Genomic DNA, 16,566 nt, shown 5'->3' on the forward strand with positions numbered 1-16,566 from the left:
TTGAATTTCTTTTGTGGGCTCTCAGGTTTACACTTGTAAAATAACCTATTATGTTTAAACTATTATGAATAGTTGCTTTACATAGGAAACCAGTAAAATAACAATGATCCTTAAAAACGTGTGTGTGTGTGTGTGTGTGTGTGTATAAATGTACTTCATATTTCCACAGCATCTGTTATTTAACAGTTTCTACGACTTCTTGGTGTCCTTTTGAAATTGGAGGTACTGGCAAAAAACAAAGCCCCCAAATCCAATTCAATAGATAATGACTAAATTATCATTTATTTCCTCTGTTTTGTCTCATTATGTTCATTTTCAAACTTTGATGTCTACCAGTTCCTTCTGTGGAGCTTATAAAAAAGCGTATCCATGGCCTACTAAACCAGAGTCTCACAGTTGATGGTACCTGGGTTTAGCAGAATACATACGTGGTCCTTTTGCACCCTGAAGCGTGAAACGCTGCTCTCGGTGAAAAAAAGTGCTAGCAGGAAAATGTGTTAGAACAAGGAGAGAAAATTAGCAAATCTCAAATTGGAAAAGAAAAATCTTAAAAAGAAAGACATGAATAATGGCGCTCAGTCTTGGTTGGTGTCGTTTCTCACAGACCAATTACCTACATTCTGAGTGGACTGGAGAATAGAGATTAGCATCAGTCAAATCCCGTGGTTAAAGCGTTAACTAGAATGTCCATTCATTTCTCAAGAAGTGTGGCAGAGAGCAAAGGAGTGTACCTATCAGCTGTTCCTAAGAAAGAAAGTAAACACTCCCAACATGCACTGAGGCACAGGGAGTGGCTCAGGTTTCTTACACTTCCCTGCTGTGGCGAAAAGAAGAAATAATTAACAGCTCCTCGGGCTCTAGGATCGCTGATTGCGTGGGGGGCACTGCACGCTCCCGGCCGAGCTATGCTCTGGGAGGAGACACGCGCCGCCCCTGAGCCCACGCGGGCCTCGGACCTCCCCTACAGGTGAGTGACTCGCGAAGTCCCAGCCCGGCAGAGACAGGGCACTGGTTTCCCTCTACCAGAGTTCCTGACCCAGCCAAGAACAAACCGCGGAGCAAGTTCAGCCCAACAACGAGGGTGAAAAGGCTCCTCCTGCTCACAGTGTGAATAACAGGTGAAAATGGGAGTAGGGGAAAGAACTTTCTAATCCACTCCCTGGGGTCAGGTTGAGGACAAGTTATTAGAAAGCAGAATCCATAGGCTGCAAAATTGAGTGTGTGTGTGTCCTAGCAGCCTGAATCGCGCACATCACTTTTCCTTTTGATTTTCTCAGAATGTGCTTTTGTAACCAAGGTAAGCTTGCAGGGTGGGAGGGAGAGAGGGAAAGGAAGGGAGAGAAAGGGTGCAGAGAAGGGCTTGGAGGTAAATGTGACCACAGGACCCCTCCTCCCTTTAGTTCAATGAGCCATTTACCTGTAATTGTGCCTAGCAAAAATCGTGCCTTACAAAGATGCTAGACTTCTGGATGGCATCCTCCTTCCTCTGAGTATCCTTATGGTTAGAATATTGTATTGAATCATTACACTGGAAAGATCTTAACTGAGGGTTCAGCTAAACTTTTATTTGTTTCTGCAAAGTGACAGAAAGCTTGCCCCCCCCCCAAAAAAAATGAATTTTTAATATAAGCTTTCGTCAAACAATGAAAGAATAAATAATTAAATGGGGGTCCATGAGTTAAGGATATGAATTCTGAAGCAGGAGAGTGGTAGGTTCAAAGCTTGGCTTTGCCACTTATTAGTTTGCCCCTTCGAAAGTTTCTTAACCTAAGCCCCAAAAGTCTGTCTATAAAACAAGCATGATCAAAGGATCTGCCCCATAGGGCTTTCTTTGATGGGAACTGAACACTTAGCAAGTGTTCTGTAAGTGGTACCTCCTGTTAGCATTAACAATAAGCTGCTCTGCCAAAGGGGCCAGTGTTAGGGAGGGCAAGCTGAACTAGAGAGACCAGTCAGTGTGTATTAGGATGCTGGAATTGAACTGGTTCCCAGAGAGTGGGTCCAAGCCAGGCAAGCAGGTGACAGGTGTGCTAAGATGGTGTGCTAGGATCGTATCTCTGGGTAGGAACGAAATGACCTGGCTTCTTTCCATTTTTCAGATAGAGTATGTGGTGACAAATTCAGATATATTTGCTACTCAATCACTTTCCTTTTGAAAAACTCACATTTATATTAATCTGTTATTCCTAAAAAGAAAACAGAATTTTAGAGTAAGAGAGTTACACACAATCTCATATTGTGGAATTCATGCCATTTGGGTTTTATAAAGGAGACTGCTTTTGAATAACCTTCATCAATTTAGATCATATAATCCATGTCTTTATATTTCAGCACATATTGAATATTTTGTATTGAAGTGATGTTTTTAATTTGTGTTGATGAACAAGAAACATGAAGGAATAATACTTGCATTTGTCAGTCTCTACCTCTTAAGCTTAAATTACAGGAAAGTAGCTTTATTTCATGAAGTTTTACTTAAACAGCACTTTTGTCAATGTTGTTAGTTATTAATGTTGCTAATTTTCTTGAGGGGAACAACTTAGTATCTATGACTAGTAATTTCCATTGATGTCATTTTTATCTTGTTATTTTATTAAATAAAACAATCAAAGAGTTTGCAGTATACCCTAACTTAATATCATCAGTGTTTTAATGGATTCTTTTTTCAAATTGCAGAGTTGAAATTCTTCGGTGTATTTATAGTTAGATATTGACTGGAGAATTGTGGATAGAATTCTAAAGCCAACATAACTGAAGTTTACATGTTATTGCCCTCTGGGGTCTGATTGTGTTTAGTATGGTTTAGCTAAAAACTTATAAAGGAATCAAATTGAATTAGAATAAGTTAGGGCTCAAATATTCACTAAACACTTTCCAAAGAGGAAATACACTTTTATACTGAATTTACAAATTATTATACATCCTTAAACCATGTTATTTGCCTTTATATTTATTAATAGGCACATGTCTAAATAAAGAATAGTAGCCCCAATTGAGATAAATTTATTTAACTATATTTGAAATTCATTTGAGATTAATCTATTTAACCATAACTGGATGTAAGTCTTCCTAGTTAAAATCTGTTCAGATAGATAGATAGATAGATAGATAGATAGATAGATAGATAGTATAGACTTTACATCTATACATTAGAATATTGTGTTGAGTTTACATTTATTCTACTGTTTCTCACGTGTATGACATTTTATTATAAACTATTAAATGTTTTGTTCAATCAGAGAGAGAAAGAGAGAAAAGAGTGACAGAGAGAGACCCAGCAATGATTAAGAAAAAACTAACCTTTTCAGTTATATTCAAAATAGTGTAATATGTATGTAATAGTCTTTTAAGCATGTAATTAAAAATTCTACACCTGATTCTTGTTTTAATTTCCTAAAAAATAAGCATCTTATACTTTTAACTGAAATAGAAACCCAATGCCAACAGTCCATTTGCTCATATAGATTCATTGTTTGCGACATGGGTGGAGAATTCACGGTTACTAGAGATACATGGACTTCATATAAAAGCTTAGATTTTTAAAATATTCAAGTATAGGCCATTTGAAAATACAACCTCTGGGAAAGGAATTCTGAATATTTTCCCTTTACACTAAAGTTAGAGAGTTGTTCTGTTGCAAAAATTAATTTATGTCTTTAGAATTATCAGTTATAGTGTTTTCATCACTTTCATAACATAATCTCAACAACCAAACTTAACTAATACCACTGCTTTTAGGAGTTGAACATGAAGTGTCTCCTATTTAAGTAATAAGGGTATTATCTTAAAGGAAAACTTCATCATCACCCAGAGCCTAGGAAAGGAGCTTAAGAGGAGAGAGTATAGATTCTTTTGCAGTCAATAGACAAACAGGAAAAATGAGTCGTGATCTTTGTGGAGTCAACCTAAGAATTTCTACTGGGAAGCTCAGGTGAAGCAGAAAATCCTTGAGCACCACCACACCAGTAACTCCAGAAGATGCTGTTGGCAGACTGAGCAGCTCCTCCCAGACCCAGTGGTGGCAAGATGCCTTAAGTGCATTAATACAAATTGGCTTCTCTGACTGTTTCTGCTTTCTTTATCTCCCTGAGGGCACCTTGAGCGGAATAAAATTCATGGCATTGGTACCATGTAAATATGCAATAGAATAGTAAGGGTTTGGCATTTCCAATTAGATTCCACTTGAACTGAGGGCAGTGGCATGCTCCCATAGAAGTGTGTTTGATTCATATTCTGCTTAGTCCTCTCTTAGATTCAATGATTATAATACATTATTTCTATCTCAAAACCAACAATTGCTGACTGCAACAATATAACTTAATTAAGTGATAGTTTGTATATGCCAACTCTTGACTTTTACTGTCTCTGCAAATAAAGCACATTTTAAGAAAAAATATGGAGTCAAATGCTTCCCAGAAATCACCACTCTGTTAAGTCTTTTCCTTTCTATAGAGATCTAGATACTGGATGGAATTATAGTTGTTTTGTCTCATTTTCTTGAAGTGATGTAATTGCATATAACTCTGCTCTTCTCTACTCCAAATTTCTAGGTCATAACTTTGGGAAAACAGCTTCATGACTGCTTCTTCAAGCTGAAACAATATTTTATTAAAAAGACTCTCCATGTGTACAGCCCTTAATATAGTCTTATCTCATAATTGAAATACACACTTGCTATTCTAGTGTGATACTTTCTGTTCTTTTTTTAAGTAGCTTTTACTGGTGACGCAGGTGAAAGAGATGTAACATATATTCCTTGTATATGATTTAGAAAGTACATACAAAATTTAAAAAAATAATTATCACACATAATATCTTAGCTCTTAATTTTACCGTTAATATTATAACGTACCTCTCTGTATGTTGGATGTATTCAATATTTTGTGTATATTTTATCTATATGACTGCATATATTCACTCACTTTAGTAAGAAGACACAAAAATGAAATAGCAATAATTCTGTTCTAAAGGAGCTAGTAGTCAAATTAAGTAAAATAAAATATGGTTAGAGAGAGAAAGCAATAAGTAATTAGAAATCTACAGAAAATTTCCTGTGAAATTTCAGAAGCAAGAGAAATTGTCTTTGGCTGGGAAATACAGGGAAGTTAGCACCTGTGTATATCTACATATAGATGTGTGTGTATATACGTATATATGTAGATATATATATGTAGATATATACATACATATATGTATATAAGTTCTTTGTAAAATCATGAACATTGTGACACTTTGTTCACCTTGTGGCCTCAAAAATAACAGGCTATAGATATAGATACAGGCTATACTTTCTGTGCCTAGCATGGTAGCAGGTGCAGAGAAGGAGCTCACGAAATACTTGTTGAATGTACAAATGAGTGAACCAAATTTTCGGCTTTTAGACATGTAACCATTTAATTAACTCATGCTTGGCTAACAGGAAGTTACTTTAAATGACTGACCCATTTGATTTAACTTGTGCTAGAGTTCACTTCCTGTCCTCTGGCCTCATTCTGGTCACAAGGCAACTGGTAAGTCCAGGCAAGCCCACCTCTAGGCAGGAATGCAGAGCCAGGGGAGATGAACCACGTTCCAGCGTTGCTGGAAAGCTGATGCTGCCCAACACTGCCTCCTCAGGCTCCAGATCGCTTTGGCCTGCTCAGATCAGTTCCACCCCTCCTATGACTTCTAGTGCTGTTCATTTCTCCAGGACTTAATTGCTGACCTATCTAATTCCCTGTCTCTCCAGCTTCATTTTTTCTGGACACAATGAAAAAGTAAATAACCAAACTCATTAAATAATGATCTTATTGTACACACAATCTAAGTCAATAATCGCTGGCTCCAGGGCCTACATAGATTTGTAGCAACCATCTTCCTCCTCAAGTTTTAGTTTATTATGTTTTACCAAAATAGCTGAACATCCCAAGTAAGTCCTCCAGGCTTTTAGACCTGTAATTTTTTCTTTCTTCATAAATTCTCTTCCTCTTTGCTATTCATGACTTCTCTGTTATTCTCCTCTTAAGTCTTTGAGAAAACTTGCTCAGATGCTTATATCTACCAAGTCTTTATAATTTAGAAGATTTTCACAAGGGCCGTAGCAGGTTTTAATTTGCTATGCATCATGGTGAATGGGAATGGGAAGATGAGCATGAAAAACTATTTGAATTCATAGATCTATGCCTTGCTTCATTGTTTTTGTTTGTTTGTTTTGTTCTTTACTATTTCTTTTCTTTTTTTTTTTTTTTTTTTTTTTTGAGACAGAGTCTCACTCTATTGCCCAGGCTGGAGTGCAGTGATGCAATCTTGGCTCACTGCAACCTCCGTCTCCCAGGTTTAAGCAGTTCCCGGGCCTCAGCCTCCCAAGTAGCTGGTATTACAAGTGTGTTCCACCACACCCAGCTAACTTTTGTATTTCACTTCACTGTTAATACTAACAATAAGACTTTTACCAAATCGTGTTCTTACCTTTCAGATATTTAAATCATTTGAATATTTTATTTACCCAATTTTTAGATCAGACAAGAACAATATTATTTCCTACTCAAATATTATATGCTGCCTATAAATGAAAATTTTATCCTGTTTTTATTTTCTTACATTAAATTATATTCAACTGTCTTCCTTCCTAAAGTCTGAGAATAATGTAAGAGCCTTGGAAATCCTTTCATCACATCTTCTGAAGTCTTCTGAAGGTGGCTATGAGTTACTTCAGCATAGATCACAAGTTTGTCACTATAACTACATTGCAATTATTTGCCCTCTTTAATGATATCTTTCATATTTCTTATGAATGCAAATAAAGAGTGAGCCAGTTGGAAAGCCACTGCAATGATTTTTCAGTCCATCACTACCAATTTTCACTTTGTGATTATAAGAAGCTGCTATCAGTGGTTCTTCAGTTCCAAATATCCCCAGTGTCTGGTGAGGGAAGCGAGCTGTCTGGTTCTTAGATGGCCTTCTTTCTATGCTCTGACATGGTGGAAGGGTTCAGGCAGCTTCTGAGGTCTCTTTTATAAGGGCACTAATCACGTTCATGATCCCCACTATCATGACCTAATCACCTCCTAAAATCCTCACCTGTTAATACTATTGCATTGGTGATTAAGTTTCAACATGTAAGTTTTGTGGGGACGCAAACATTCAGACCACAGCAAAAGGAGGCCCTTTAGTAGACTGACGCAATAACCCAGGGAAAAGATGATGGTGACTTGGCTTAGGGTAGTAGTAGTGGAAATCAAAGCTTTCGAATCTGGATTATGTTAGTGGTACAGTGAATAGGACTTACTTTTGGATTGAATTCGGCTTATGGTGAAAGAGGAAAAAAATGAGGCTAAATATTAGTTTTGATGCCTAGATGGGAAAGAATTGTGGGGGAGGAAATTCTAGAGCATGGGAGAAAGTCAGTGGTTCTGTTTCAGTCATGTAGATATTGAGATGCCTGGTACCCATCTAAGTAGAGATTAGGTAGGTGGTGACACGCGCCTGGAACTCAGCAGAGATTATGGACTGGAGACGGATTAGATTACCTGGAAGAATGTATGGGTAGACAAGAAAGGATGGCTGAGAATGGACACTCAAACAAGCCAGTATTTAGCGATCATGTAAAGGAGGAGTCAGCAAAGGAGACTAGTGTTGAGGCCTGTGAGATAGCAGGAAAATAGAGCAAGGTGATTGTTATTTGTGGTTTGTCTCAAAAGCATCAAGAGGAAAATGTTGTAAAAGGTAGGAAAGTCAATCTTGTCAAATGCTGCTAAGAAGTGAAGCAATGAGGAGAGAAGTGAACTCTTTGGCAAGGTATAGGCTCTTGTAACATGGGAAGAGAAGTGGAGGTAGGACTAAATTAAAGGAATATATGATGAATAATCTGGATCCAGGAGGAAGAAGGAAGTGTTTGGGCCCCAGGGTCATCACTGGGGGATCTCACTAGGGGACATTAAAAACCCTTTTGGTGGGTTATTAGAATTAGAAAATCCAGGGGCAAAACTGAAGTTTTAGAAGCTGGAGTAACCTGTGTAACCTGTATAACCAAATTGCCCAGACCAAATCCTGTGAATGAGTAACTGGGATTCATTGGGCTCATGGAGCATGTTGTGTCTGTGTCCCCAAGGCAGCATAAAATGCCCATGTGGCTTCTGACGTATAGAATTAATTTGCCTGGAGACTAAGCTTTTGTCTCTCTGGCATGAGTCCTCCAGGTGTCCTGCATGAGACCTGCCAATGATGTGCTATCAGAGTATGCCATTTCCAACTAGAGAAGCACCATTCTTTGAGCAAGAAGATAGCAATAGAAAAGAAAGTAAGGTATAAATCAATAATGATAATACAGGTAGAAAGCAGAGTGATGACAACAGTGTGGATTCAAAGGCCATGGGGAGACTTAAAGATGTCCCACTGGGGACTAAAAGGGGACAGATATCTGGAGCTGCAGTGAGGAGGGCCCTCTGCTGCCAGGGGAATTGGTGAGAAGAGACTCAATGACATGAAATTTCATTAGATTACAAGGCCTGGTGTTGAAGAAATGTTTCAATTTGGAGCTTGGAAAGGTAGGTTTGGGTGGAATTGAGGAAAGCCTGAAAGTCAGGTTAAGGGACTTGGGCTGTATTTATTAAGAAAGATATCAGGATGGTTTGTGACCAAATAGGTGATGGGATGATCAGAATGATAAAAGCCTAAAATGAGACCCCAGCCAAGCATTCACCCTGAAAACTGTAACAAAGTACCTAGTGAGTTCAACAACATGCTATAAGGAAAAAGAGGCATCAGAGATTTTATGAGAAGAGAAGAATAGCTTTCCTGTTTTCTTTTTTTTTTTTTCCTGGTATTCTGAAGAGTTAGAGCATAAAACTTCCTAATTTTTATTCATCTTACCCAACCCAAATAACCTGATGTGAAAGAAAAAGGAGGAAATCCACCACCCCCCCCTTCAACACACACCTTTAAAAAAAAAAAGAAAGAAAACTGAACTCTCTTTTGTCCATCTTTTTATTCTGGTTATACCTCCTAAAATCTTATAGACTTGGAGCCATGACAACTGAATATTCAATTTTTGCAAAATAGAATGATCAGAAAATATTATACTTTACATCTCTGGTCACACCCTAATGCCATTCATATGAACATATAAAGGAGGAGATTATTCACATCTGACCACAGTTTCCAGAGCCGGAAGGAGACTTGAAAAATATTACATCATATCTAATCAGCTCTTCAAGTCAGAGCTTGATTTTAGCTGCCTAGAATTGCAGTTGTGTCCTGCTGACTGGGGCAAGGTTCAGCCAGTTTGGGTGAGTTAGTGCAAAAGAAGGAATATGATCCCTTATACAAAATTACATAAATCAATAGAGTCATATTTATTTTGCTAAAAATATATCTAAAACAGACTTACCAAATTGTTCAATACATCCTTGTCTTGAGTTACTGTTTCTGTAGTTTTTCATTTACATAATATATTTTTCTGTATTTTTGCTCACATATGACATACTACTCAAAAACTTTCTAAAACATTCTTATACTCTAGAGACACAACAAAATACTCAACTTAAATCAGATACTAATTTATGAATGCATTATAGGAACAAATCATTAATATTATTCTCATGTTTAGGATATCCTCAGACCATCTCAAAAAAGAGGAAAAGATGACTATGATGGCTCACCAGTACCCCTCTTGGATCTTCATTAATGAGAGGACATTCATAACCAGGTAACCACACACCTTATATTATACATTATCCTACTCACCAGTCATTTGTGAAATATACCAAAGTTTTCTAAGCATGATGTATGATCAACAAGATTAATAACATGAATCCTCAGTAGAGATACTAGATAAGAAGTTGAAAAAGTATGTCCCTAAAGACTGCCAAATTTATTCTCTCACGGAACTATCACTAATATTTGGTTTAACAGTGGTTTTATTTTATTAAAAGTGACATTTCTGTTTTAATAGTTGGGATAATACTGAAGAGCAGCATTAGGTGAAAGATCTAAGGCTTCTCCTAAATGATAGTTCTAAAGAATTAACCCCAGGGCCAAAAACATTATGCCCTGTCCTAACCTCTCCCTCCCTTGCTCTTCATGACACTTTATTTTTACTGGTTCCCTCTTGACATTAGATTATGCAATATATGGCCGACATCCACAACTTTTCTTATACCCAGCAAACCGTATCTCACATTGCTTTGGGAACAATAGGGTAGGGGCTTAAAAGCTATAAGAGTAAAGATGAAAACTGAAACTGGCCAAGCTATAGCAGAGGCTGGGGGCTGAGGGGAAATGAAATCATGAAAAACCAAGTGGTACTGAAACATGACCCAAATCTTATGGGGGATGGGAAAAGGAATAAAGCCAAATAAATGATAGAGAGAAGGGGAAGTGAATGATGCAGGGTTGGGCAGTAGAAAAGTGAAGGAAACAAATATGATCAAATACGGAAATAAAGCCACAGCTGGAAGATAAGGATGAACTATAAGCAGTGGGAAAAAGACATGATGCAAAGGATGAAGAATCCACTGACTTATTCCTCAAACACTTATTGACTGCTCAATGTGAACAGGTATTTTTTCAGACCCTGAGCATTCAGTAATGAACCAAACAAAACCCTTACTTTCATGGGGTTACATCATAAAGTCAGGATACAGTCAATACGTAAGATAAATGCTGAGGAAATGGAGTAAAGAGTGCTGGAGATAGAGAGCGGAAAGGGTTCTGATTGCATGTTCCTTCCTCAGTGAGGAGGAAGCATTGGAGGAAAAGCCTGCAGAAAGGGAAAAAGCAAGCCATGCAGGTTTCGCAGGTATTCCAGGCAAGGGGAACGGCAACTCCACAGCCCAAAGACAGATGCCTATTTGTAAGGGTCGGGGAGGACAGTGTGGGGAAATGGAAGTAGAAAGACAGCAGGAGAAGATGAGGCCAAATGGGCCCAGAACATGTAGGGTTTGATAGGCCATCATGAGGCTTGGTATTTCCCACTAAATAAGATGAGAAGCTGTGGAAGGATATTGAGCACATGAGTGACAATATCAGTCTGGCTGCTGTGTTAAGAACACAGTAGAGAGGGGACAAGAGTGGAAACAGAGAAGTTACCAAGGAGCTGACAGTCCAGGGTAGAGATGAAGGTGGCTTGATCCAAGGTGGCAGCAGTAGAGGTAGAAAACAATGATCAGATTCTGGATATATTTTGAAGACCAACACAGTAGGATTATTTCCAGAAGGGTTAGACATGGAGTATGAGAGAAAGAGAAAAACCAAGGATCATTCTAAAAATTTCGATCTAGAAAAATGGAGTTAACATTTTGTGAAATCATGAGGAGAAGCAGGAGCTACAGGAGGAGCAGGTTTGCAATTGAGGATCCAGAATTCAGTCCTGGACACATTACATTTGAGATGGAATAAGAAGCATTTCTTTAAAATGAGGTCCATGGACCACCTGCTTCTGAATCAGACGCCTGTTCATGGTATAGACCCTGGGCTTCACCCCAGAACGAATCATGTGATTCTGATGCATACTGAAGTCTGAGAACAAATGCTCACAGTAGGAAAGGATTAAAGTTCTGAGAACTTTTGACCTTCTAACATAAACAAAATTCCTGGAGCTGGGGGAAATCTCTGCCAGGCTGTCACCAGAAATTATAACAATGCCACTGACCAACTGTGACATCCAGCATACCACAAATCTGGCAAACACACCTACTCATTTATTCACTTGGCAAGTAGTTTTTTAGCTTCCTCTCTATACTAGGCATGGTTGTGGTGAACGAGACAAAAATTAACAATTTATTGACGTATTTTTATTTTCCTGCACAGAACTACATGAAAAGAATGGAAATTAATAGTAAAACAGAATCCTCATAATCAGAATTTTGGTTTCAGCAAATTTCATGAGGATTACATATGATCAGTAAAATAAGAGGTCCTGATATTAATGATAGCACAGTAGGCAACATAACGTTTTTATCCCACTACTGGATGAGAATTCTGAGTTTAGAAACTTCCCTGTTCAAAGGGTATTAGCATAGGTTAGTTAGCTTTGTGCTGAAATGACTAAGCTTCTAGTTGCTGTTTTATTGCCCGGAGTCATCACTGCACACTGCTTCACATAGTGAGCTGGGTGGAAAAAATAAAATAAAATAAAGCTTTTTATGGTTACTTTCAAAGTATTTTCACTTTAGGTCATAGGCTGAAATCCGGGCACTTTTAGAGACGAATAAATGCTAACCATGTATTTAAAAAACAAACAAACCAACAAATTAATGGGGAAGATTAAATCCAGTTTTAGAATGCAGATCACATTTCACTCTCAGAATCTATTAGACTTTTTCTGCTACTTAGGAACCTAACATAAATTTTGCAGCCTATGCCTCTTCTAACAGCAGCTCAAAAGGTACGTACGTGTACATTCCTGTCCTTAGTAAATAAGTTTAATTAGCATGATGTAATAAATTTTAGCAGAAAGTGCATTATTCCAAACAGTTTCTTTTTCCAAGCATGTTGGCCAGCAACCTTTGTTGAAACAAAGGAACCAGCCACCTGCACTTCTAAGCACAAATTAAACACAAAGAGCCAGTGTTCCAGAGGCTGCCTCCTACCTGGCCAGTAGAGCCAGAAGGCAATGTTTGCCCAGGTTTCATGTACAGGGTCTTCTCCTGATCAAAGGAATAGGAGCAAACACTGTGTGCCCCTGTAAGTCCTGAAGGTAAGTTTCTAAGGAGAGAGCATCATCTCCTGAAGAAGGCTGAATACCTGTCTTTAATTAAAGTATAAGAGAGCCTGTTCTGACATATTTGTATAGAAAGCTAGAATTTTAAAATAAGCCAGAGATAGAGGATTTTAACTGCATGTTTAGAAGCATCTACTTAAAAAATTAGAATTTTTGTCCACATGGGGATTGTTTTTAAAAATTCACATTATTCATGTTTGATGATCCAGTGAAATGAAAAGCAATTATGAGAAACTGGGTATCTCATCTGTTATTTTGTCACAAAAAGGTCAATAACATCATCACAAGATACGTGAAAGAAGGACATTCATTAAGATTTTTTTTATATCTGATATTTTTCAATAAGCATATATTGTCCACAGTCACTGAGCATATCAATATGACTCAATAATCGGTTATTCCTAGTAAAATTGATCTACTTTGTCATTACCTATTTTATCAATTAAGGAGGTTTAAAAATAATGAGATCATTTGTCTGCCCAAGATGTTCTGCCCAATGTTCTCATAGAAAGTCGAATGAAGTCAAAATTCAGACTCTAGAAATACATTACACGTATGGAATTTATTTGAATTTCTGGATGTGTGAATTTTCTATACCGTATTCCCTAAGAGAGCATACCATGGGCAAGGAGGAGGAGGAGAGGAGGGGAGAGGAGAGGAGGGAAGGAGAGAGGAGGGGAGGGGAGGGGAGGGGAGGGGAAGGGAGAAAAGAGAAGAAGAAGTAGCTGTCCTACTCATGGAGCTTGCAATCTGAAGCTGTAGCTCAAACCTGAGCCTTTATCAGAACCACCTGGAGTGTTCTTTAAAAGAAAGATTGCTAGGCTCCATCCCCAGAGTTTCTGATTCAGGAGTTCTAGGGTGTGGTGAATATTTGCATGTCTAAGTTCCCAGGTGGTACAGATGCTGCTGGTCTAGGGATCACACTCTGAGGTCCACATAGGTCTAAAAACCTGAAACAAACTGACATGTATTCTGAGGGAAGGAACCCAGTTCTATGAAAGAATACAGCCCTAGTTTAAACAAGAGATCCAAGAAGGCTTCCCTAGAAACAATGTTTTTTGTACAGAGATCTGAGTGAGGAGGGAGCTATCAAAGTTCAGGGGAGTGGGTGGAGAGTGTTTCTGATGCAGGAAATCTGCCAGAAATTCTTACGGCCATGGAGCAAAGAGTTCCCACCAGTGAAAGGTGCCCAGGGTGCTGGGGTGCAGGATACGGGGAAAATGTCTCTTGAACGGAGGCTGAAGACGAAGGAGGAGAGAGACCAAACAGGACTTAACCTGCCATAAGGATGTGGGGGTTCTATCCCAAAAGAAATGGAAAGACATTTAAGACATTTAAAGATGTTAACAAAGCAGATAATATGATTAGATACGTTCTACATACTCTAGATTTAGTGTGGAGAATGTTTGGAGGATCCCCTGAATAGCAACAAGGAGTTTGCTTATTATTATTATTATTATTATTATTATTATTATTATTATTATTTGTGGAATGTAAAGATAACCAGTGGTGAAAGTCATGGCAGCATTACCGAAGAACAGTGTCAGAGCCAGTGAGTGTAAGAGCCTGTGTGTCAGGAAGGCTCCCATTTTCAGGCTCCTGCTTATGTTGATGGCCCTGAGAATCACTGGCTCCCTGTTGTGTTTCAGACCCTCTAGTAACAATCCCAAACGTCCAGGGGGCCGAAAGGCATATCACTACAATAAATGAAAGACTTCATTAAACAGGATAGTTTCTCCCTCCCAAGGGAGCAAGGGGCATCACAGTGTGAAGTCAAGGTACTCATTCTCAATAAGCACAGAAGTCCCTATCTGTTCATGCACAAAGGGTGTAATTTTACAGCAAGCTTGCATCTGCTCCCATAATATTGGTGTTGTGTGGCACACCTGTGTTTACTTTTCAACTGGCTTAAAAAAAAAAAAAACTGTAAGACTTGTCTCAGAAAAACAGGAAATGGAAGGCTAAACCATGGGCAAATGGGAAGCAAAACTCAAATATGAGCTAAGTATCAGCCTAACTGCTCCATTCCTTCATCTCTATCTTGCATGATGCTGAGGTTTGGGATATGGATGAACCCATCATCCCAGTAGTGAGCATAGTACCCAATAGATAGTTCTTCAGCCCTTGTTCCCTTCCCTCTCTCTTGCATCTAGTGGTCCCCAGGGCCCATTGTTCCCATCTTTGTGTCCATATGTACCCAGGGTTAAACTCTCACTTATAAGTGAGAACATGCAATATTTGATTTTCTAACTATCTATTAGTTAACTTAGGATAATGGCCTCCAGCTGCATCCATATTGCTGCAAAGGACATGATTTTGCAGTTTTTTATGGCTGCAGAATATTCCATGATGTGTAGGTACCACATTGTCTTTACCCAGTCCAGCACAGATGGGCATTTGGGCTGATTCCATGTCTTTGCTACTGTGAATAGTGTTGTGATAAACATAGGGGTGCATATGTCTTTTTGGTAGAATGTTTTATTTCCCTTTGGGTCTATATCCAATAAAGGGATTGTTGAGTTGAAAGGTAGTTCCACTTTTAGATTTTCAAGAAATCTCCAAACTGCTTTCCACAGTGACTGGACTAATTTACATTCCCACCAACAGTGTATAAGTGGCCAAAAGACATGGACAGACACTTCTCAAAAGAAGACATACAAGCAACTAACAAACATGAAAAAATGCTCATTGTCACGAATCAGAGAAATGCAAGTCAAAACCACAGTGAGATATTATCTCACACCAGTCAGAATGGCTTTTATAAAAAAGCTAAAAAATAATATATGTTGGTGAGGCTGCAGAAAAAAGGGAAAACTCCTCAGGTATTTGAAGTCGGAAGAGCGAGACAGAATTCAGAGCTTCCTAATAATTTAGGGTTTGCCTTTTTACTTCAATCAAGATAGTCTACTTCTCCACAAATTTCTCAGTTTCCAAACTCTGTAACTCAATCCCTTCATTTGCAAAGGAAATGTGAATAACCTACTTCTCTAGCTGAGGAGGGTCTCTATGCAAAGAATGAAAAGCATTCGTCCTTCATCATTTGAACCAGGAGATGAAGCCAAAAGCAAAAAGACCTGGTACCATGGCTGTTTATGAAAAAGGAGCCAAAATTTGTAATTTTAATTCCAGGATTCAAATGGACAGGAATAAAGGATAAAATGGGTTTAGAAAATTCTGCTTCTGTTTGCAGACATCAGTAATATGGAATGATTATTTGTCTTGGCAAATGGCTTGATGAGAAGGCTTTATTCAGTTCTCTTCTGTGTCCTCATATTTCCTGATTCCATCTTTCCAGAAACATACAAGAGTGTATGTTTCTATGAACCTAAAAAAAATACCATGAAAGTGTCATACATTTCTTATATAGAATTTATAGGCTGGGCATGGTGGCTCACACCTGTAATCCCAGCACTTTGGGAGGCCGAGGCAGGTGGATTACCTGAGGTCAGGAGTTTGAGACCAGCCTGTCCAACATGGTGAAATCCCATCTCTACTAAAAATATGAAAATTAGCCTGGCCTGGTGGCAGCCGCCTGTAATCCCAGCTACTCAGGAGGCTGAGGCAAGAGAATCACTTGAACCCAGGAGGTGGTGGTTGCAGTGAGATGAGATCACACCATTGCACTCCAGCCTGGGCAATAAGAGCAAAACTCTGTCTCAAAAGAAAAGAAAGAAAGAAAAGAATTTATAAGGTGTATAGAATTACAACATAGGAAATAAAAATCACAACCTTAATTCCCAGCAAATAATCAATTTGTTACCTTTACATACTTAATGTAATGTTTAATATGTTTAACTTTAATATTTCATAGTTATTTTATAAAAATATACAATTCCAAAGTTTTATAAATTTTATAAATATAAAAT

The 16,566-nt window shown here is 38.3% G+C and overlaps 1 protein-coding gene across 4 annotated transcripts in view; it reads left to right on the top strand.

Moving 5' to 3' along the window:
- The first annotated feature begins 775 nt into the window (after window positions 1–775).
- RASSF6 (Ras association (RalGDS/AF-6) domain family member 6) overlaps window positions 776–16,566 on the top strand; it is a 48,374-nt gene continuing 32,583 nt past the window's right edge. For 2 of the 4 annotated variants that reach the window (XM_011968969.1, XM_011968971.1), the window contains exons 1-2: window positions 836–1,118; window positions 9,587–9,685. In XM_011968969.1, the coding sequence (XP_011824359.1) occupies window positions 9,621–9,685 (65 nt within the window). In that variant the 5' untranslated portion in view covers window positions 836–1,118; window positions 9,587–9,620. Of the gene's footprint in view, window positions 1,119–5,464; window positions 5,511–9,586; window positions 9,686–16,566 lie in introns of all 4 variants that reach the window. The other 2 variants (XM_011968970.1, XM_011968968.1) reach the window with 2 other exon arrangements.

The sequence above is a fragment of the Mandrillus leucophaeus genome, unplaced genomic scaffold (genome assembly GCF_000951045.1).
Source record: "Mandrillus leucophaeus isolate KB7577 unplaced genomic scaffold, Mleu.le_1.0 Scaffold868, whole genome shotgun sequence".
NCBI classification, from domain to species: domain Eukaryota; kingdom Metazoa; phylum Chordata; class Mammalia; order Primates; family Cercopithecidae; genus Mandrillus; species Mandrillus leucophaeus.